The following is a 23,903-nucleotide window of genomic DNA, read 5'->3' as shown; positions in this document are numbered from 1 at the left end:
ATAACTGTAAGTAGTTAATATTTTTCAGTAACAAGCACAACACTGAGTATGACACATAGTGTAAAATGCCATCTATTTAATTTAATTTACGACAACTTTCACACATTTATTCACAAGGTTGTGTCAAGATCGAGTTGAGATATTTCTTCTTCCTAAAACTCTTGCATCTGCTCACAGATTAAAATTAATTAGAGAAAAGGCTTTACAAAATGTAATACAATTCATAAAGCATCTAATTCAGTTTTGCTTTAACAAGGTGAGAAAAAAGCATAAGCACATTTTGCATTTAAGCTAAATAAATCAGCACTCTAGATATGCTAGTGCTTTTCTGTGATTGTGTGTTTTGCGTTTCTACTCTTCAATCATAGCACATTTAATCAAGCACAATTACATCCTTGCATTCATTGTGTTCATCTGCAGTTACAATTACCTGATGCCATATGCTCAAAAGACAGAAATTAAAGCAAACTCTTTAATGCTCTAATTGTTTACAAGTTTTCCCAGCCAGTTTCAAAGAGATGAAGCGGATTAATGCAGTTAGTGCCATTAGCGTGTCTTTTTCACATCTAGAGGCACAGTGCTGGCAATTAAATCACAAATGTTTCCAATAATCTAATGGGTTTGCTTGTAATGTCATTTATATTGGTTGGAGTGAATGAATAAAGCAATGCTGTAAGATCTGTTTCAGCAGTATTGATTATCGTGTTGCTTTTATACTGTGGACAATTAACTCTTGGTTAAAAAATACCAATAATGGAAGACTTAATAGACAAAAAACTGACATTTAGTACAAATACATTTAGTATTAATTTTCACATATGGCTGTACAGTAGCTTAGTAGCATAAAGATTCTGAAACAAATGTCAGATTACTGTATGTAAATGTAACCTACGTTTTATCTAAATATGGGTTTATGTATTGCAAAACTAGTTGACCTAAAACTCACATATCTTTATATTTCTCTTTTTTAATAGGCACTAGAAGTTACTTAGCATTGGAACCTATTTATAAGACACTAGAATCTTTTGTAATTATTTCTGGAAACAATTCATATCTTGACTAATACAGCTCAGTAATGGGTAAAATTAATGGGTATAATTATATAAGCACTGGCATGTGTTTGCAGTATGATTAAGTAATATCCGATAATAGGTAGCAGTATTGAACACTACCTAATGAGTAACTACTAGAACATAAATATATGTGGTCACAATTGCAGTAATTAACTAGTCAAAACTGAAAATAGATGTTAGTACTGTGTAGATCACATGTCAAATTGAGTTTCTGGAGGACTGCAGCTCTGCACAGTTTAGTTCCAACCCAAATTAAACACACCTGATTAAAGTAATGGAGTCCTTCAGGCTTGTTTGAAACTTAAGGTAAGTGTGTTGAAGTGGGGTTGGAACTAAACTGTGCAGGGCTGTGGTCCTCCAGGAACTCAATTTGACACCCTTGATGGATATTAAATATTAAATGGCTTTTCATAGCCTGATGTTAGATACAATGTCTTTACCAGCCAGAGTTGGGCTGCTTTTGCAAAATTAATCATCGTCAGCCAACTAACGTCGCAAGTTCTATTGTCACCATTATAGTTTAGCGATTTGGCGTCTCACGAATCCCTCGTTCCAGCAAATATTTGCAAATTTGTTGCAAACATCTGTGGTTGCAACTACCCTTCTAGAGCTATGGTTAAAAGCATAGCTCCTTGTGTTCTATTTTGAGTAATCTCCCTTTACCCTAATCTAAAACATCTACTTTGAATGTTCAATAAAAAAAGCCTGAAGTTATTCAGCCGACAGCTAGCTCTCTGCAACTCTCAATGGTCGCCCACTGAAGCTATGCAGGGCTGCACCCGGTCAGTACCTGGATGGGAAAGCTAGGTTGCTGCCAGAAGTGGTGTTAGTGAGGCCAGCAGGGAGCATTCAACCTGCGTGCTGTGTGAGTCCTAACGAGCCAGTATAGTGAAGGGGACTGCTCAGTGAGCATCGTCTCTCTGATGAGACATTAAACCGAGGTCCTGACTCTCTGTGGTCATAAAAAAATCCCAAGATGTCCTTCAAAAAAGAGTAGGGGTTTAACCACAGCATCCTGGCCAAATTTGCCCACTAGCCTCTGTCCATCATGGCCTCCTAACCATCCCCATATCATAATTGGCTGCATCACTCTGTCTTCTCTCTACCAATCAGCTCGTGTGTGGTGTGCGATCTAGCGCAATATGGCTGCTGTCGCGTCATCCAGGTGGGTGCTATACACTGGTGGTGGATGAGGAGAATCCCCCTAATGTGTAAAGCGCTTTGAGTGTCTAGAAAAGCACTATATAAATGTAAGGAATTATTATTATATTATTATTATTTCTCTCACGAGTAATTTGCTTTAATATATATTTTTTAAAGTTCAGTTTTAGCAAACTTCAGATTGACAATTGCGTTTCCATTTTGAGCAAAGCCGTGGCTCAAAACAAAAGCCAATAGGTGGCATACGATTTACAATTATTTCTAAACCTAAATGTAATTATGGCAACAAATACATAGTAGTTTTTACATCATATTTTGACCGTCTGATTTATAGGCTATATAAAATTAGCCTAAGTGCTAGCTATTGTAAGTGATTTTTGTGTTCTAGAATAAAATATGGAGTAGTTTCCATAACATTTACAAAGGTCCTGTATGTACCGTTTACATTAGCATTGAAAATAAATGCATGTTTTACCAAAACTAATATTGGATAAAACAAAAAAATGTGTTTATGTGTGTGCGTGAAACAATATAATTGTTAAAAAAAAAAATTATAATAATAATAATTCGATGCAATTTTTTTTTTAGAAGCTCCATTTAGAGCATCTTTACAGACGTTTTACATTATGTGTGATTTAAAGGACAGATCTGCGACAGAGCAATGGTTATTGGAATACCCCACAGGCACATGTCATAAGAGATTAATGTTAGGTTAAAGGTAGGTTGTGACGTCAGGTGACCAAAATTCAATGTCAAGCCAGTGTCAAAGAAAAATGTTATTTTGATGTCCAATAACGATGTCAAATGACGATGATATTTGGTTGATTTTAGGTTGTGTTAGAAAGTGACCAAAATCCAACATTGAGCCAACAACTTAAACCAAAATCATATTGACATCAAATATTGACATTTTTTCATCAGGTATGGCAACCAAAATCCAACGTCTGATAGACGTCACAGTGGTAACGTCCACACAACGTCAAGCTGTAACATTATTAGTCGTTGATATTTGGCTGATTTTAGATTGGACGTTGGACATTGACGTCAGCCTGACGTTGGGTTCTGACGTCAATGTACTAGCCGGGCTTCCAGCTAATTCTATCAAACCTCTTCAGCTGCTTCAGAACGCAACAGCACGAGTGGTCTTTGATGAACCGAAAATAGCACATGTCACTCCGCTACTCACCCGTTTGCACTGGCTGCCAGTTGCTGCTCGCATTAAATTCAAAGCTCTGATGATTGCTTACAAAGCGACCTCTGGCTTTGCTCCTTCGTATCTGCTCTCACTTCTACAGATATATGTGCCCTCCAGAAACTTGCATTCTGTGAATGAACATCGCCTCGTTGTTCCATCCCTAAGAGGGAAGAAATCACTTTCCCGAACTCTCACATTCAATCTGCCCAGTTGGTGGAATGAACTCCCTAACTACATCAGAACAGCAGAGTCACTTGCTGTCTTCAAGAAACGACTAAAAACTCAACTGTTTAGTCTCCACTTTCCTTCCTAATCTTAACTGCCTCTCTGGCTATACCACGAACTGTACTCTCTCTCTCACAAAAAAAAAAATAAAATAAAATAAATTTACTAATGCTCAGCTTCTTAGACTTTACACACCTGAAACTTGTCTATAGCACTTGTTCACTGCTGCTCTTATAGTTGTGTAAATTGCTTCCTTGTCCTCATTTGTAAGTCGCTTTGGATAAAAGCGTCTGCTAAATGACTAAATGTAAATGTAAATCCGATTTTCATTTCCAAACAAAATGCAATGTCCCACGATGTTGTGGTACATCTTCAATCTGATATCATGTTAAGATCCTGTGCCTGCTGGACACTACATTGTTCATTTCTCAAATGATACATCATTCTATGGTGGTTCAGCCGTGAGTTACATCGTTGTTTAGGAAACGAATCCCTGGACAGTTTGTTTTTGTCACGATCGATGTAGAGGAAAAGGGAGCGAGGACTCAGGTGCAGAAAAGAATATGGGTTTTATAAATAATAAATGGCAAAACAAAAATAAAAAGGCAAAAACCACAAAACAAACTACCCCGAGGGGGAAAACATTAACAAAACAAATAAACAAACAAACCAAACTAGACTAGACTGGGCAGGCTGGCAGGGATCAGGAGTTGAACAGACACACGACAGGGTACCACGATGAGACAACATACGATGACAAACTCGCACAGGACAGCAGACATGAGGAGAATATAAGCAGGAGTAAATTAATACACAAACAGATGAACATAATTAACTAATAATGGGATAACAAGAAGGGTGGGACTAGACGATAGACGGGAGAGCACCTGACACAGAGACAACACAAGCCAGGTGCTCACATAAAACAAGACTAGAACACGCAGCCAATGAGAGAACTTATTAACCGCGTGTTCGTATGACAAGACAAAACACTGAAGCACACAACAAAAGCACGCGACCAATGTAAACACAGAGCCACGTGCTTTGACAACAGACGCAAGACACGAGCACACGATAAGTGAAAACACCTTACCGTGCGCTCACATAAATGCAGCGCGCATGTTTCATCTCAGCGCCAACCAAAACCGAAACCAACTAGACGGAGACGCTGAGAATGAAACAGCGTGATGCTGACGAAACACCACAAACACGAGACCCCCCGTGCGCCCGCATCAAGCGGGAGCGCGCACGGTCCGTGCGCACCTAAGACGACGCGCACCCAGACAATGACAAAACAAGTGCTCAACCCAAGAAAACTCGAGCCGAGCACTAACAGGACAAGACAGAGCTAGTGTCCGGATTCTGCCACAAAACAAGAATTAACAAGACCAGAGTGGCAGAACCCTGACAGTTTTGGCCTGATTTTGTCTGAAAGTATGTATTTTTTTTTCATCCTATATCTGTTTATCTGTATCTAAGTATGTTTGGGCCTAGACTGACAAAATGGCAATGTAAAACATATTAACATCACTAAATCAGCATAAATTCATTACATAATTTTTTTTATCAGGTACCTCATTAAGGTAACAAAAGGTTATGCCTTTTTACTGTGTAGTGTGAACCATCATTGGGTTAAACCCCATGGTCATGAAAGGCCAATGTATTTAATATCTTTATCCTTTACTCCTTAATAAATCTACAACAAAACAGTCTTACTAGCATAAAAAGAGTACTTTCAAAAGAGTTCCTGAACATCATGTAAAATAGCAAACAGGCCTTTTAAAATCAAAGACTCAAAAGCGAGAGGATTAAGCCTGACCCTTCTAGTGACTGAAAGACAATGTAACTGCTTCATCAAAAAGAGATCAATAAAGGGGCTTTTGTGCTTCCACTCGGCTAAATGAGAACATAAATTGTGCACTCCAATAAAATAATGGCTGCTGGATTCATTTGCACATTAACCTTTTCATGTCTCTCAAAGGCCTGGTTAAATTATATATTATCACATCTTTTCTCCAACTTTGACACAAAGCAAGGTGGTCTTTAAATCAAGAAGGTATAATGCCACGGTGTGGGAGGCCTATGTAATTGGCCACAGTTCACTGACAATGGAAACATGTCAAAAGTATATTCTTCACAAGACGGATGAGCAAAGCCTAATGGCCAAATATTATAATTCCAGAAAGGAAGAAAGTGTTGCCAAGAAGAATATAATGGCACCTTTCTTCACGCAAAGAAAATATATTTCTATTTATACAGTTTTTCTTTTTATAGACTGTTTTATACACTCAAGCATTGTTATAGCGTTTTTTAAAAGCTTTTTTTTAATTAAATAATTAGAGATTATTGGTATTTTATATGTGTAACATTGCATCACTTGTGATTTACATATTTTATGGTCATAACTTTAAAAAATACATCAATTCCAAATACCAATGTGTTTTCTTATATACAATTATTTTGTGCCCGATAAATAAGCAAACAATAAACTGAGAAAAAAAGCTTATGAAAATGTATTCAGCTTAATATGAGTGTTTCAATAAAGCTGTCACAATAACCAGCATACAGATCGCTGGAGAACTAAAAATCTGCCACCAAAGGAGCTACAAATCCTGTCATGCACCACACACTTACACCTGTTCCGGTTCTTCCTTGATTATACACACACAGCTCAGAGCTGCTCAAAGATTACATGGATCATATACAGTTGAAGTCAGAATTATTAACCCCCCTTTATTTTTTTCCCCAATTTCTGTTTAACGCAGAGAAGATTTTTTCAACCCATTTCTAAACATAATAGTTTTGATAACTCATTTCTGATAACTGATTTATTATATCTTTCTAAGATGACAGTAAATAATATTTGACTAGATATTTTTCAAGACACTTCTATACAGCTAAAAGTGACGTTTAATGGCTTAACTAGGTTAATTAGGTTAACTAGACAGGTTAGGGTAATTAAGCAAGTTATTCTATAATGATGGTTTGTTCTGTAGACTATCGAAAAAATATTAAGGTTAAAGGGGCTAATAATTTTGACCTTTAATATGTTTTTTTACAAAAATTAAAAACTGCTTTTATTCCAGCCGAAATGAAACAAATTAGACTTTCTCCAGAAGAAAAAAATATTAGACTGTTAAAATTTCCTTGCTCTGTTAGACATCATTTGGAAAATATTTAAAAAAGAAAAAAAATTCAAAGGGACTAATAATTCTGACTTCAACTGTATACAGCACACAAACACACAGACTTGTCTTGTGTTAAAACTGTGACATTATGACACATTTTCCCTTGCCTTGTCTAGCTGTGTTTTGACTTGCTTCTTTTCATTGTTTATCCTGCCTGCCGCCGACCGCTCGGCTGTTTATCGACCACGATTCTGGATTATCTGTATGTATCTGTTTACTCCTGTTTTAACCGTTGCCTGCCTGACTAAACTTATAATTAAATTGCACGTGGATGCTCAACTTTGTCGTCCAGCATTCTCAAGTTACAAAAGTAATTACATGCATAAATGTGTGTTAATGCAGTTTGTTTCCATTAAGATACAGTACAGTATATGTACAGTATGTGTTATATATTGTGTTAGTCGCACTGCATACTGTATGTGTGGCTATACATATGCAGAGTTCGTCTGAAATTTTCCTCTAAAATGTTGCTTTTTCTGAGCCTCCTGTGTTTAAGTTCAGTTATTCCACCTTAAAGGCAATGAAAATATTGCTTTGAAAAAAAAATTCTTTGCACTAACAGTAAAATTACTGAAACTACAGACAACAGCTTGAGAAAAATGCTAATTTTAGATGAAAATTTCAAATGGCATTTAGAGGTTTTTGCATCTAAACTTCATAAACAGTTATACATACACAGTTCATTTAAAGGCATAGTTCACCCAAAAATTCAAAGGATCAAAGGAAGTATATTAATGTAATTCAAATATATAAAATATGAATTGATATTTACTTTAAACTTTAATTACATTGTTCTATTAAAATTATTTTTTCTAAGATTTTGTCAAAAAAAAAAAAAATTCTACAGTCATCCACCATAATTTTGTGGCTCAAAAGTATCGGTTCAGGCACCGTTTTAGCACCGGTACCATTTTAAAAGTATTAATTTCGCACCGGTATCGAAATAATCCCAAATGATACCCAACCCTACTTGATTTCCATAGTAGAAAAAGAATATAATGGAAGTTAATAGGTACCATCAGCCAGCATTTTTCTAAATCACTTTTATGTTCAACAGTAGAAAGAAACTCTGTATTGCTTTATTTTGATGGTCCCTTCAACACAATTTGTTTATTTCAAGTGACATTGCAACTATGGCAACAAATTTTCATTAGAGTATTAGTAGACCATAAGGCTAGGGTTAGGACTAGTGTAAGTTGACCACTGGCTCAATCCCAATTCTATTTTTGTACTCCTACCCCTACCCCTTCCCCTAGGCCTATGAAACAGAGTGTAAAGGGGAAGGACTTCAAATTTACCCCTTAGAAATGGGACACCACTTCTGTGCCTGCACACGTCATCATATGTCATCGCGATCCCTTACTTCATATGAGATGGATGATGGCGACTGCTGCAGTTGTATATGATTTGGTATTTATCTTCAGGAAATCACTGAAGGAACGATATCATGTTATCATAACAATATAATGTGACAATAAGATCGTGACTGTACTGTGCATTTACACCATGGCCATATTCATCTATGTAAACATAAGAAAATAACATTAATGTTATACCAGACACTGTAAAAAGGTCATTCACAGCCACTAAATATTTCTGACAGGGTATTCGAGTGTCATCAAGTGACAGATTTGAAAGTATGTTGATGGTAAAATACGAACACTGTTATGAATGTATTAAAGCATATGCTTGTTTGTTGTAAAAAATGGTAATAATGACAAAAAATACAAATTTGTGCATCTCCTTACTTCCTTGTGCCATGTCGCTATTGTAGGTGGTGTATTCTGGGACATTTTCTTACCCCTTGGGACACCCCTACCCCTTCACGTGAACGCGCAAACAGTAAAGTGAAGGGCTAAGGGCTAGAAATTTGATTGAGCCTAAGAAGACAGTCTTATGATTAGAGCCATATGGAATCTGCGGACATTTTAAGCTATTTCTGCACAGAATTTTGGTAAAAATCTGTGGATTTATGCGAAATAATTTTGGGATTATCATAACTAAAACCTTAATATATGAAATAAAAAGTAATACCTTTTTAACTTGTATTTAATGTTTACAATGCAAATCCAATTAGATCCACTTTATTTGGTAAACAAAGCAAGCCTCTCATATAATATATCTACTAAAAGACAGAAAATATTACTTTACAAACTATATTGTAAATAAATCATATAAATATTTCCATACTAGACAATAATATTACTGAAATGAATTTAAAAACTGAAAAAATATGAATTTACACACATTTACACAAGTAAACAAAACATAATCAATGATGGGCTAAACATCTGCGAAATTCTGCGCGCACATATTCCGCGTGGGCCTACTTATGATCAACAAAGCATGCAGTAGGGACCATCAAAATAAAGTGACACAAATAGGTACTGAATGAGTGAGGTTTTGAACTATCTCTTTAATAAATGTGGAAGTATTATGCAATATATTGCATAAACTGATTCTTAAAGCCATCATCACCTGTTTTTCCTTCATCTGCACAATGGCGTCGCTTGTCTAACTACGACACACAGTTACAAAGAAAGCAAGCGCAATTTCAATTCAACACCATGTGTCCTTGACCACATCATATTTATGCTGATCAAAGTTTGTTATTAAATATAAAGCATCTCTCCAAGGTCTGCCCTTCACGTGCATTGTGTCTTTGCCTGTGTGGCCACCTGGAAGTCTGCGGAGGTTTTAGCATTCACAAACAAAGTGAAACCCTTAATTGGTTCCAGAAGATAAGAGACATCCCTGAGTGAGAGGTCTGCCCTTAATAGTAAATGACAAGGACAAATGTGTGCCATAGAAACAGGCAAGAAAGTCTATAGAGCAGGTTATTAGGATGCCTACCTGAAAGGCATCCCATGAATAATTGCAGCACCAGCAGTTTCCATGACAACCCCATTTTAAATATTGGAGGTCAGCGAGAGCTCACATTCAATTGAGGGTAAATAGAATGCTGTCTTTGTCCAGACTTGAACCTCTGCGCCCTGAAATCAAAAGACAAGATGAGAAGAGTTAGATAGAGTTAGCTTGAGTAAAGCAGCCATATTCAGGAACATTTACAAGCTCAGACAGAAATCACAGCTGACATCAGAAGAATATACCGGCACTAAGTGTTTTTATTTGCAAAAAGCTTTATTGTTGATCAATACCTGTCAAACACAAAAGTAATGCCTGAAAAATGTTTAACCAGCATATTGAGTGTGTTATAATACTTTCAGAAGTAGTAGAATTAAGAATTGATTGCTTTTGTGGTGTAAATGCTCATGTAGTTGCATGCAGTCAAGCCACACACATGTGATTTTTATGAGATGTGTTGTGAGAAAGCACACCAAGTCAAGACACTGGTTACTAAGGGTGTAACAGTTCCCAAGATCCAAGGTTCGGTTTAATACGACACAGTGATGTCAAGATTTGGTATGTTTTAAATACAGCTAAAAGAAATTGAGTGCATGTGACAAACAACCGTATAAGTCCGTATAAATAAAAAAAAAATATGAGATAACCATGTGACATAATTGTATGTAGGAACTTTGTATACAGAAATGGTTGGTGATATTTTAACGTGACCAAGAGTCTGTATTTTATACATTAAAATAACATCACACGAAAAAAACGTTTATGTCCACTAAGAAGAATGGAGATGCCGCTTGCTGTCATGTCCGCATTGGACATTAAAAGGCAAATCCTCTGCAATAAAAGGAAAGTCAACATCAACAAATGGAAGAACAGAGGAAGGCTTTGAGGGATGCTGGGAACCAAATTTGAGAAAGAGGTGAGTGAAAGAATGCACTGAGGAGCACTAAACAACACAAAAACAGTTAACCTATCAAAATAAACCTCATACCATATACAATAAAGCTGTATCAATGCATTTTTCCCGCCATTCCTGTGTAAATTACAGCAAGCAGAGTATATTTGTTTATATATTTATTTATATCATAAGATGGCGGAGCGCGGGAAGAGTTTGAAGTAGTATATACTGTACACAGGTGTACTGCACTGGCTTTTATAAATAAACGACAATATTTAGCTATGATGTATGTCTGCATTGTGTGTATTTATTGTTGTATTTATTTATTGTTTATTTTTAAGAATTGATTGTTATTGCCTGTACTGTAAGAATGTCTATGTATTGTACATTGTTTATACCTTGTTCATGCCACAGCCATATCAAGACTGGTTACTCACTGAAGTCTGGATGGAAGACCACATGGAAAAACTAGGTTGCTGTTGGAAGTGGTGTTAGTGAGGCCAGCAGGAGGCCCTCAACCTGTGGTCCGGACTCTCTGTGGTCATTAAAAATGGAACTTCTCAAAAAGAGTAGAGGTGTAACCCCTGTGTCCAGGCCAAATTCCCTCTATTGGCTCTTACCCATCATGGCCTCCCAACCATCCCCGTCCACCGAATTGGCTCTATCACTGTATCTCCACTCCACCTACAGCTGGTGTGTGGTGAGTGCACTGGTGCCATTGTCCTGTGGCTGCCGTCGCATCATTCAAATGGATGCTACACATTAGTGGTGGTGTGAAGCTTTTTAAAATGAATGACAATGAATCAAAGTTTAAAAAGTGCCCATCTGAATCAAATCAGCAGGATGCCCTTCTGGATCTTTCACTTACTTCGAAGACACTACTGACTATGTTTCCATGGACATTTGTAATCTAGTTATTTGCCTTAATAGACAATAATATAATGAAAGTGTTTATGTGAAGTGATTTCATGTAAGAGTTTCCTGTAATTTTGGGTGACTTTGACTGCAGTTAGGCAGTTTCACCTTTTTTTCTCAGTGTCCACATTTTCTTTGGACTGCACAGATCTGCTTGATGTGACAATGTAGAGATATAGATTTGATGGACACATGCCCTAAGCATGTTCTTATGTTCAAGTAATCGCATTAATGTTACTAGCCATGTTACAATGAACTCGTCCAGCACATACCTGGGTGGAATAGTGTGTTTTTCTATGAGGGTGGTAGGGACGGACCATACATTGCCTGATTACATTGTTTTGGTTGCCTTGTTGAGCCTCTGGCACTGGAACATTATATTCCACACACTGTATGCTCTTTATTTTCCAAATCAATACAAATATGTGTACTGTTACACCCCTACTGCTAACAATCACAGGTTACAATTAAAAGCGTTGCCACTTTCTTTTCATTCACTTGCTTTCCTGCTTCCTCGCAATACTACATCACATGGGTTTGTTTGATTTATTGTAAACTTATTGTACTGTGCACTCCAGGAAAAGTGAGGAAAAGCTTGTCAAAATAAGAGGACACTTTCCTCCTTCAGAAAAATCTGTGCAAGTAGCTTATTATGATCTATAAATGTGGTTTAACCCAGCAGGCACAGGACGTCAACATGACATTAGATTAACGTGGCACCCAAACATCGTGACGACGTTGCATTTTGGGTGGAAATGAAACTGGGTTGAAGTCAGAACTCAACATTAAACCAATGTCCAATGACAGACAAATGTTGGATTTTGGTCACTTTCCAACACAACCTAAAAACAACCAAATTTCAAAGTCTAATGATGTTACAGCCTGATGTTGTGTGGACATTACCACTATGACGTCCATCAGACGTTGGATTTTGGTTGCCATACCTGACGAATAAATGTCAGTATTTGACGTCAATACGACATTGGATTAAGATGTTGGTTCGACGTTGGATTTGGTTCACTTTCCAATGCAACCTAAAATCAACCAAATATCAGCATCATTTGACGTCGTTATTGGACATCAAAATAACGTTGTACTTAGACGCTGGCTAAACACTGAATTTTGGTCACTCAACATCCCGACCTAACTCTAACCTAATATTCATGTCTTATGATGTGTGCCTGCTGGGAAAGTTATATATACTGCAAATATAGTGTAAATATGTTTTAACCCTCTACTGCACGCATTTGATAGATCTATAATCTTTTCTTAAAATGGCTTAATTTGAAGTGCTGTAAAAATAAATGGAAAAATGCCTTTTTTAATGTACTTTATGATATGTTGCCATATGGCAAAAACGTCCAACAGTGGATCTAATTTAGAAATTCACATTTAGAATTTTCCTAATAATTAATAATTTTGTTGTTTGAAATGATTTAATTGGAGTTGCAGTATTATAAGCTTTACCACAGAACATTTAAATGACACCTTAAACATACTTTCCAACAACTCATATTCCCACAGCTTTCATTTATTCCATTCTTTTTTGCTTAATATTATTAAAAACAATCATAATATTGTAATATCCTGTATACAACAAACAGTAAATATAAATATATTCTCCAGTCAAAATTATAGCAGATAAATAACAAGTCTAATATATCCAGATGCATCAGAATAATGTAGCTACCAGCTAACAATGTCTATATATTATACTACATACTATACTACACCTGTCTACCTCATCAAAACCCATCTCATCCTCACTTTCATCTACAGGAAGAGCCAGTTCTGTCCTTTTCTTGTTTCACTTACCATAGAACATGGTGGTGCTCGCTAATACACTGTTCCCTGTATTCATATCTATTCAAAAGTAGTATTGACATTAAAACTAGATTTTATCCATAATGCAAATTCCATTAACATACAACTAATCAATATTTTATTACTAGCATTCATGTTCTTATTGTTACAACTTAAAAGTTCACAGATGACCTTACTAGCAAGCTAACCCATTGCAATATCGCACGTTCCACGATTGCACACTGTTGCCATTTGGCAACACACACATTTGATCAATTTACAAAAACCTAAATTGATTAAAAAAAAATTTAGTTGTGAATATGTCATCATAACTTGATTTTTTTGTGGATCTGACATAATTCGATCCTTTGTTTTTATTGACGTTTACATTTTCATTCAGCAACTACTCACAATTAACACCAGTCTGTCAGAAATCGCGCTACAGAAAAACACTGCAGGTCATGTGACTTAACCTAAGCACATCATTGGCTCTACTAAGGTCTTCTCTTTCCAACAACAAAAAATAATGTTGGTCTTAAATAAACAGTGGCAAGGAAATGAACATAAATATCATGTAGCCATATGGCAACGCCATGTGGTAGAGGGTTAAAAATATTAATAGTATCATGCTGCTTGTGTCATCAAGAATCCTTGCATGTGCAGTATTAATAATCTAAAATTCAGGACCACTGAAATGCAATGCAAATTTAGATAGCCCCTTGCCCATTATATTTCCTGTTTCAAATACACAAAACATATTCACACATGTCTACCATGTACAGTTGAAGTCAGAATTACTAGCCCCCCTTTGAATTTTTTTAACTTTTTAAAATATTTCCCAAATTAAGTTTAACAGAGCAAGAAAATTTTCACAGTATGTCTGATAATATTTTTTCTTTCGGAGAAAGTCTTATTTGTTTTATTTTGGCTAGAATAATAAAAGCAGTTTTTAATTTTTTTAAAAACATTTTAAGGTCAACATTATTAGCCCCTTTAAGCAATTTTTTTTTTCGACTGTCTACAGAACAAACCATCGTTATACAATAACTTGCCTAATTACTCTAACCTGCCTAGGTAACCTAATTAACCTAGTTAAGCCTTTAAATGTCACTTTAAGCTGTATAGAAGTGTCTTAAAAATATCTAGTAAAATATCATGTACTGTCATCATGGCAAAGATAAAATAAATCAGTTATTAGAAATGAGTTATTAAAACTATTACATTCAGAAATGTGTTGAAAAAAATATTTTCTCCGGTAAACAGAAATTGGAGAAAAAATAAACAGGGGGGCTAATAATTCTGACTTCAACTGTACATGTGTGAGTGTACATTTGTGAATTGGAAACAGGAAAAATAGTGGTCATCGAAAAACGTTTTGGGACATGATTTAAAGATATATTTTTTTTCTTATTTGTTTTTAAATATACACACATTTTACCATTGCATGTGTGCACTGGGATCAAAAGCATGATATTGTTGCACTACAATAACTCAACACTCTACCAATAAAGCTACAGGAATCTGATTTCCTCACATATGAAAGGGCGTACAATGCAATAAGACTTATTCATGGTAGAAGCACTGTTAGAGTAAATGCTCCCATGGATTGTATTAAAGGAAAGTGACAAACGACCCATGCGACTGACCGCTTGTGATCAGACCACTGAACGTGCACGTCAATACCAGGTGAAAACAGGGCATTTGAGCATCTAAAATCCTTCGTATCTACACTGATAATACCCCAGGATATAATTAGATCCTTTTACTTAAATAATACTTCTCTGCCGACATCAAACAAGTCTTTTAGGAGGTTTAAGAACTTGGCCTGAGGTAAAAATTGCCTTATTATCTGGCCTCCACAGTGCTTATCATCTAGGTTTTTGACTTCAGGCAACTGGCTTTCACACATCTGGTCTAACACAAGATTACTCAGGTATTCTATTACACACGCTTAGTGAATTCACAAGAAATTCCTCTTATATTATTTGTATAAATCAGATTCTGCCCGTATAACAGCAAGAAGGCTGATTTATACTCGACGTGTTCGCTAGTTTGCTAGAGTGTGCACGATGACTGTGATGTCATCGTGGTATTTGCGGAGGTTGGCTTTGGGTGCGTGCAACATGATTTCCGCTGCCAGAGTGCACAGAATTTTTCGAAACTTGAGTGAACAGTTTGCGTGGTGCCGTATTTCATTGGAGTTGAATATGAATCACTTTGAAGAGATTTTGTCATTCATGGGTTTTACACTGATGTATATATTTATTTTTTTTTATTTAAAAACTATTTAATAGTTTAAAACTAAAATGAAGCAACAAATTATTTCTTTGATAACTGGGAAAGAATATTTGAACCTATCATTTTACAATATACTGATGCCCTGGTTTTTTTGGCTTTATTGGTGAGAATGCTCAGGAATGTTTGACCGTTATTGCCTTTTTAGCATACAAGTAGATGACAAACTAGCCAGACAGTAATGTAGAGTGGGCTAAATAAAAACTGTCAGTATTCTTTTTGTTTTGTTTTTTTGGTTTTATACTTTCCATAATATTAAAAAAAATTATATATATATATATATATATATATATATATATATATATATATATATATATATATATATATATATATATATATATATATATGTATATATATATATATATGGGTTGTATATAAAATATATATACAATCCATGTTCTGTTGTCATAAACATTTCAATAAACTATAATAGGTAGAACTGTATGAGATATGAGCAAAAGCAAGATGTATCAAAGTTTAATTTAAAAATAAATCCTGAATGGTTATAAAAATCTTTATAATCATTAAAATAATTTAGAAAAATAATAAAAATATTTAGTATATTTATAAAAATCTTGAATGATATTAATGATATGATGTAGTTCCGGAAACATCCTACTTATCTGTTTATCCGTCTGGTTTTACCGTCAGTTTTCTTTGACCACCCGCCTATCGCTTTAAAGAATACCACGACAAAAGGGTCAAGTTTAAAATCCTGTCCATTTCGTGAGGTGCGCGCACATTCAGTGGACGTCTGCGATGTGGTGCCAGGCGAAAGTATAAATCAGCTTCAACAGCTAGTGTGATATTGTACAGACAATATGCAAATATGAAATTAATAGAAGGATGCGATGATGATATAATTTTCATTAGAAGATCTGAAAAACGTTGCAGCCTTCTTTGGTTGCCAAGAAAGATGGTTGGAACTTTGTGTAAAGCAACGAATCACAGTTCATCTTCCCTACAATATGCAGATGCATGTGTATTTTTATAATGTACTACTGTACGACAACGACACACCATACTTAAATTTCCACAAAGGCACTCTAGAAGTATGAAAAGAAGAGTCTGGGCCATTTTTGTTTGTGTTGTGCTTATGTGGTTGTAGTGTATTGACTATATATTAGTTGAAATAAATGAAGCCAACTTTAAGAGAGCAAAAATGGTCATGGGGAATGGGGAAGTTTTGGTAGATGACTTTAAGTGCTGGCCCAAGTTGTATGTTCTGTTCTGTGCTGCATATACTCAGTAAAAAGTTTCTGAACACCTCAGCCTCCTGTCATTCAAGTATCTTACAGTGGCAGTCATCTGTGAAGGGGCTGCCAGCCGCTTACTTTTAGTTCGTTGCTTGTTTATTTTGTTATTAAAATTTACTGCAGAGGAATCTGCACATCAGAGAAATCTATAGGATGGTTAAGAACTTTCTCCATGGCACACAGATCCCCATATGCCATTCTGTTGCTTCCATAGCAGTGATTATCTTTACAGCACAGTCCCAAAAGCAAGGCATCAATGAGTGTCAGACGTGTCAAGTGAATCAGTTTGGTAAATATGACTGGAAAGAAAAACTTTGTTTGTTGTAAAGGCTATTTGTACAAGTTTTACAATATCAAGAATTTAACTACTTATTTAGTTTAGGTTTATTAATCCCATGGCACAAGGTACAACTGGCTTTTTAAATGAATTTTGCATCAAAAAAGCATTTTGACATTTGAAAAGTGGTCTACATTCATTGTCAAGATTGTGTGTGTGTGTGTGTGTGTGTGTGTGTGTGTGTGTGTGTGTGTGTGTGTGCGTGTGTGTGTGCGTGTGTGTGTGCGTGTGTGTGTGTGCGTGTGTGTGTGTGTGTGTGTGTGTGTGTGTGTGTGTGTGTGTGTCTGTGTGTGATTCCCATAATTATTTCTTCACTAAATAAGAAAATTTTAATGAGAATATTGGCCATGTTATTGTCATTTTTCATATACTCTCAGTACTAAACTGGGACGATACCTTTTTAAAGTATGCGTATGTATCTAAAAGGCAATATCGATATCTTAAGTATATATTAGTACCTAAAGTGTACACTAACCGAGAGAAGTCTTGTCGCCTATCCAAGTTTTAGGAACAACAAATAATAACTTTACCTCTAGTTGATCATTTGGTATAAGAAGTGGCTTATAAAAAAGGCAAAGGCCTCTAGATTAAGCTTATTTCACTAAAATAAAATATGATCATGCCTTGATTTTTAATTATTTAATTAGGACAGTAAGGTCTGACTTTGCTTAAAAAAAGTCTTGTCACTTAACAGAAATAATGTACAATATAGAATAGAAAGTCATGGTGCAGTGGAAAAAGACTTAATATTGTGTATGACTCTCATGACCTTGGAGGACTGCATCCATATATCTCTCCAATGACTCACATAACTTATTTATAAAGTCATCTGGAAGGGCAAAGAAAGAGTTCTTGCAAGACTCCCAGAGTTCATCAAGCTTCTTTGGATTCATCTTCAATTTCTCCTTCTTCATTTTACTCCAGACATGCTTAATAGTGTTCATATCTGGTAACTGGGCTGGCCAATCCTGGAGCACCTTGACCTTCTTTGCTTTCAGGAACTTTGAAGTGGAGGCTAAAGTATGAGAAGGAGCGCTATCCTGCTGAAGAATGTGCCCTCTTCTGTTGTTTGTAATGTAATGGGCAGGACAAATGTCTTGACACCTCAGGCTGTTGATGTTGCCATCCACTCTGGCAAACCCCCATACTGATTGTAACTTAAAACCATGATTTTTTCCTTCACCAAACTTGACTGATTTCTGTGTGAATCTTGGGTCCATGCGGGTTCCTATAGGTCTTCTGCAGTATTTGTGATAATTGGGATGCAGTTCAACAGATGATTCGTCCAAAAAAAATCAATATCAATCTTCTGCCATTTTTCCAAATGATCAACTAGAAGTTAAGTTATTAATTGTTGTTCTTACAACTGGGATCGACGACAAGATTTTTATCAGGTACTGTACATATTAGTCACTAAAAAACTAATCTGTTTGATCCCCTTAATAAGATACCACACATGTGACTGTTTTTGTACATTTATTTCAGTGTGTAGATTACATAAGTTAAATATTTACAATATCATTATTTTCCCTAATTTATTACAGTACTTTTGTAAGATAATATCTGTAGTTACTTTTAATACATACTTTCAATAACACCTTTTTTTGAAACGACACAATCTAATGCTGTATAATGAAAAGTGTAATGAATCTATCCTGTATCATGTCAAATCATCAATAATCAAATCCAGCTATTTATGTAATCTACAAGCGAAGAACAGGCCACTTGTTCTTACTTCCTTGTTGTTAAACAATGTTACAGGTGTCTTTTAAAAAGTCAATGCTGTGAACATCAAAATATTTGAAAACAAAGTATTTGATCCCAAGAAGGGGTTTGGGGTCAGGGTATCTTTGTTCACTGTTGCTGCCTATTCTGTACATGTCTTAGAAATTTTGTAGATCACAACCAATCATATGATGATTAAAAAAACACTTTACTTTACTTTACTTTACTTTACTTTACTTTAAATATCACAACAACAGCCACTGGCCATTGTGCTATACACAAATTTTATAAAAGTGATCAAATAAGATCAAATGAAAAATAACATATAATGCATAACACATCAAACATTTAAAGAAAAAAGCAACCTCAAATGACTCCGGTATTAAAGGCCTTTTCTTAAAGGTCAAGTTTCAGTTTCTCCTTGAACAAGAATGCTGTGGAGATTATCTTAATAAGAGGTAGACTATTCAGTAATTTGGAACTAAAAATAGCAGATGCCCGGTCTTTCTTTCTCTTTAACTTTGACCTAGGAGCCCTTAACAATTTATGACTAGATGACCTTAAACATCTAGCAGAAATGTATGAAAATCAGAAGGTGCCAGATCATTTAAACCCTTAAATACAAAGAGTAAACTCTATTATGCTCTATTCTAAAAGACATCGGAAACAACTGCAGAGTAACTCCTTAAAAGTTTTCCATTTTGTGTGTGTTATGCATCAGATGTACAACCAATGATCACATATGCTGTACGTCATTTCAGGCTTTTAGTCAAAATGTCCCTGATGTCAGGACAATACAACTGTAAGTGCTAAAAGTGGTTTCCAGGTTTTGGCCAATGGAAATGTCATTTCCGCAGAACTCTTCGTATCTGTGAAAATATCACCAGCTGTCTCATTTTGTTCTGTTCCAAAAGCAGGATCATTGTTTGCATGGGACTGAGCAATGCAAACTGACAGCATGTGAATGCAGGCGCAATAAAGTATTATATAAAAGCACAATGAAGTAAAACATTACAGTATTGATATTGCTTCTACAGTACATCAGTTTAATTAACAAGAAGTTAATGAGTAAATTACTGAACTAGAATAATAAACCTTAGATTTCATAGACATTACAATTTGAATTTTGTTTTGTGCTCAGTTGTTTTGTGCTCTGTCATCATAAATATTATCAAATAAAGTTGATGAAGAAATAACCTATAGTATAGGTTTTGTGCTTCCCGAAAGAATACATGTATTTGGATATATTATTTAAGTTTTTGGTTTAATTATTCACATGATATTTTGGTTTTAAATTAATCAAGCTCCAAAATTGTGCCATATATACCTACGTGCCAATTATACAACATTTCTGAGGTTATAGTATGCTGATTTACTGCTTTGACTTGACTACTGAAACTTATATCTGAATCCGGATTCACAACAAGTGTCTTGAACTTATTTTTTGTTGTTTAACCCCTACAGCCAAGGTGCGCATTCACCTTGAGAACCTCATCTCTGTTCCTAAATGCAATGACTTCAGTTTTCTCTTTGTTTAACTGAAGAAAGCTTTGGCACATCCAACTGTTCAATTCATCAATGCATTGGCAGAGGGTGTCAATGGGGCTGAAGTCATTAGGCAGTAAGACTTTGTAGATCTGAGTGTCATAAGCACAGCTGCGGTAGGAGATTTGGTTCGATCTCATTATTTGGCTCAGTGGGAGCATATTCAAGTTTTCATTCACTGGTTTAGTGGACTACTTTGGATGGAATAATGAATTTGATTATAGGTCGCAGTATATAGCAGATGAGCACACACTTCTGGGGTTCAAAAAGTTAAGGGCAACAGATCATTAAACATTAACAGAAAAAAAAAGCCCGATTGGAAACATAACTATTTTAATTTTGTCAGTTTAGTTTGTAATTCATACAAATTAATGCGATTTCAGTCATACAAAAATGTAAGGTATTTAAAATGGGTCGTGACCAATGTTATTGGTAACGCATTACAAGTAACGCAAGTTGCATAATAAAATTACTTTAAGTAACGAGTAAAGTATTGCATTACCTTTACCAAATAAGTAATATTATTTGAATAACTTTTTTGAAAATGTAACATGGTTTTTTTGTTTAATTTTAGCTTAATTAATTCGCTTTTTAAAAATTAATTGCTATTTTAAAATTAAAGAAGTCACACTGAATTATGCAGTGAATGAGAGAATGTGTTCATTATTTTGAATGCATGGAAGAAATGGAAAAGGGGATTGTCCCAATGGACAGTGATTTTACTCTAGACAAAAAGTACAAAAGTCGCAAACACATTCCTTTACACTTCAATAATCTGTATATACGGCACATACAGTATAGCTCTGGGGTCAGGAAGTTTTCAGATAAGATGGTCCTAAAATATTTTGTTTTTTAAAGGTAAATGAAGGTGTAGGTTATACAGTGTGTTGTTAATTGCAGAGCTCCTCTTTTTAAAAAAAAATAATAATAAATTTCTGAAAGAGATCAAGCCTCAGCCAGGTAATAAAAATTATTGCAAAAGTAACTCAAAAGTAATGTAACACATTATTTAGCATAAAAAGTAACTAAGTAACGCAACTAGTTACTTTTTTGGGGAGTAACTCAATATTGTAATGCATTTCTTTTAAAAGTAACTTTCCCCAACACTGGTCATGACACAAAAGCCCACCCATAAACCCAACCGTCATTGGCGGATGAGAGAATCCTACTAAAATGGATTAATGAGATCATATAAATTCATAAGAATTAGCCATGAAATCGATAAAAGTAAAAATCTAATAGTCAAAAGGTACAATTTGGCATAAGTGTGTAAAAAAACTAAAATAAGTGTTGTAAAAAACAGACAAAAGTTTATCCTTCTCCTCTCAGAGGTTCAGTCCCTTTGCAATTGCCACACAAACAAACAAAACATACTTTAGTAAACAGAGAAAAAACATTAAAATTGCACATTTAAAAGAAAAAAAATAACTAGGACTACACAAAATATGTTCACCTAAATAGTTCATAAGTTAACGAATAAATTTAAAAAGAAAAACTGCATGACAGGTTCCTCTTGATTTTACTTTTTCTTCAAAGTTGTCAACTCATTGGTTGAAATCTACAGGACTTCTGGTAGATATGTGTCTTCTTTAATGCTAAAAACAAAGCCTAACACCAAACCCCATCATAAAAGATGAAAGCATTTGTGTTTATAGCTGTGGCAATGGCAGTTAATCATTTTTGACAACTGAAGATAACGTCACCAAGCAATTTTGTGTTTAACTGATATCTAATAGACATCTAAACATAGACATATTAGCAAAAACAAGGCTGAATATGGGTTATCAGTGAAAATCTAAAAGGCTTTTAAGAATAGCCCAAAATTAGATGGGTCATCAAATACACAGATCAGACAGATTAGATGAGATTAGATTTTCATTGACAGTCTAAATTGAGCCGTGTTTTAGTCAAGCTTGTTTAGACATCTATAAGACATTTAAACTTATTTTAAACACAAAAAAAATGCTTGCTGAGAATGAATGATTTATTTTCTGGTTATTTTCCATTGTATGGACACCAGGTTTGAACCTGAAATTACGCTAAATAAAACAAATTGTGATTGGTTGCTTTAAATGTCAGATGATGATTTAAAGGTACTTTAAAGTGACCCATTGGCCAATGAAAGCTTCTATCAGTCTTAATAGGTAATATCAAAATACTGCACAAGTCTTGAAGATGTAAACAAAGTGAAACAGAGTGTTACAAAAAGTGAAATGTCACATAACTGAATCCTATCACCTCTCTTGGAACTCCAGCTGAGCCAATGAAGTGAAATGAAAACAGCTTGGGTTTACTGTGTTAATTCTTTGATCAATGTTTTGCAAGCTGTCTCTAATTTTATGTGATATTTTTATAGCCTGTGGTACCCATGACATTGCATTTTGAAAGTGTATTCTACATCAACTTTGGTACTATATGGCAACACTAAATATATTTCACTAAAAGACAGCAGATGTGAGAGTGGCAAGCTCTGAAAATCACCATGTTCAATGGTGCTTCACCTCACAATGGTCAAGCAGTAAGCAGGTGTTTTACGCAGCACAACTCATTTGAATTTATTCATCACCCATGCAAAAAATCAAATGCTTGGATGCTCACCAGCGGCAGATTGAAACTAGTATTCAGCCAAAATTTTGATAACCTTTTATCTCCAACAAACCAAATCAAGCCTTTTGAGAGGTAAATAATTATCATAGACATAAGTCCTTTAGAGAAAGTTATCATTGTAGCATTAATATTCATCTCAGTTTCTTTGTTCACTTGAATATTTGCCCAGTTAACAACTTCCCATTATAAAAATGCTCCCGTAATGTGTCCATTAAGTTATAAAAACACACAATACCCTTTTTATTCTAAGGTTTTAGGAATGTTCTATTCACAACTCAATGGTAACGTTTAGATGCTAACGTTTTTAAAACATTCCAACAAAAACACAATGACATTTTTTTTTACGTTCCATTGACAACTTAAGGGTAATGCTTTTAATGCTAGTTTTTTTAAAACATTCCACAAACAATACAGGGATAACGTTTTTTATTCTAATGTTATTAGAACGTTCTATTAACAACTCAATGGTAATGTTTCTAATGTTAATAAATGTTAAACATTCCAACAAAAAAACAATGATAACATTTTTTTATTCTAACGTTTTTTTGAACATTCCATTAACTACTCATTGCTAATGTTTCAAATGCTAACATTTTTAAAACATTCTATTTAAAGCACAATGATAAAGTTTTTATCCTAATGTTTTTTGAACGTTCCTTTTGCAACTTAATGGTAACATTTTTTATTCTAGTGTTTTTAAAAAGTTAGCAAAAAATATAGTAATAACGTTTGTATCCTAATGTTATTAGAATGTTCGGTCCCACTTTATATTAAGTGGCCTTAACTAATATGTACTTACACAGGAATTATTAGTTCGT

The 23,903-nt window shown here is 34.9% G+C and overlaps 1 protein-coding gene across 1 annotated transcript in view; it reads right to left on the bottom strand.

Annotated features, from left to right (window-relative positions):
* The window catches only part of cntn3a.1 (contactin 3a, tandem duplicate 1), a 177,233-nt gene that overhangs the window by 146,402 nt on the left and 6,928 nt on the right, over positions 1 to 23,903 (bottom strand). The window contains exon 2 of the mRNA XM_056449420.1: positions 9,696 to 9,835. Within this exon, the coding sequence (XP_056305395.1) occupies positions 9,696 to 9,750 (55 nt within the window). The 5' untranslated portion in view covers positions 9,751 to 9,835. The remainder of the gene's footprint in view (positions 1 to 9,695; positions 9,836 to 23,903) is intronic.

The sequence above is a fragment of the Danio aesculapii genome, chromosome 23 (assembly GCF_903798145.1).
Source record: "Danio aesculapii chromosome 23, fDanAes4.1, whole genome shotgun sequence".
NCBI lineage: Eukaryota > Metazoa > Chordata > Actinopteri > Cypriniformes > Danionidae > Danio > Danio aesculapii.
Note: the sequence above shows the minus strand (reverse complement) of the source record. Positions and strands in the feature narration are given on the sequence as shown.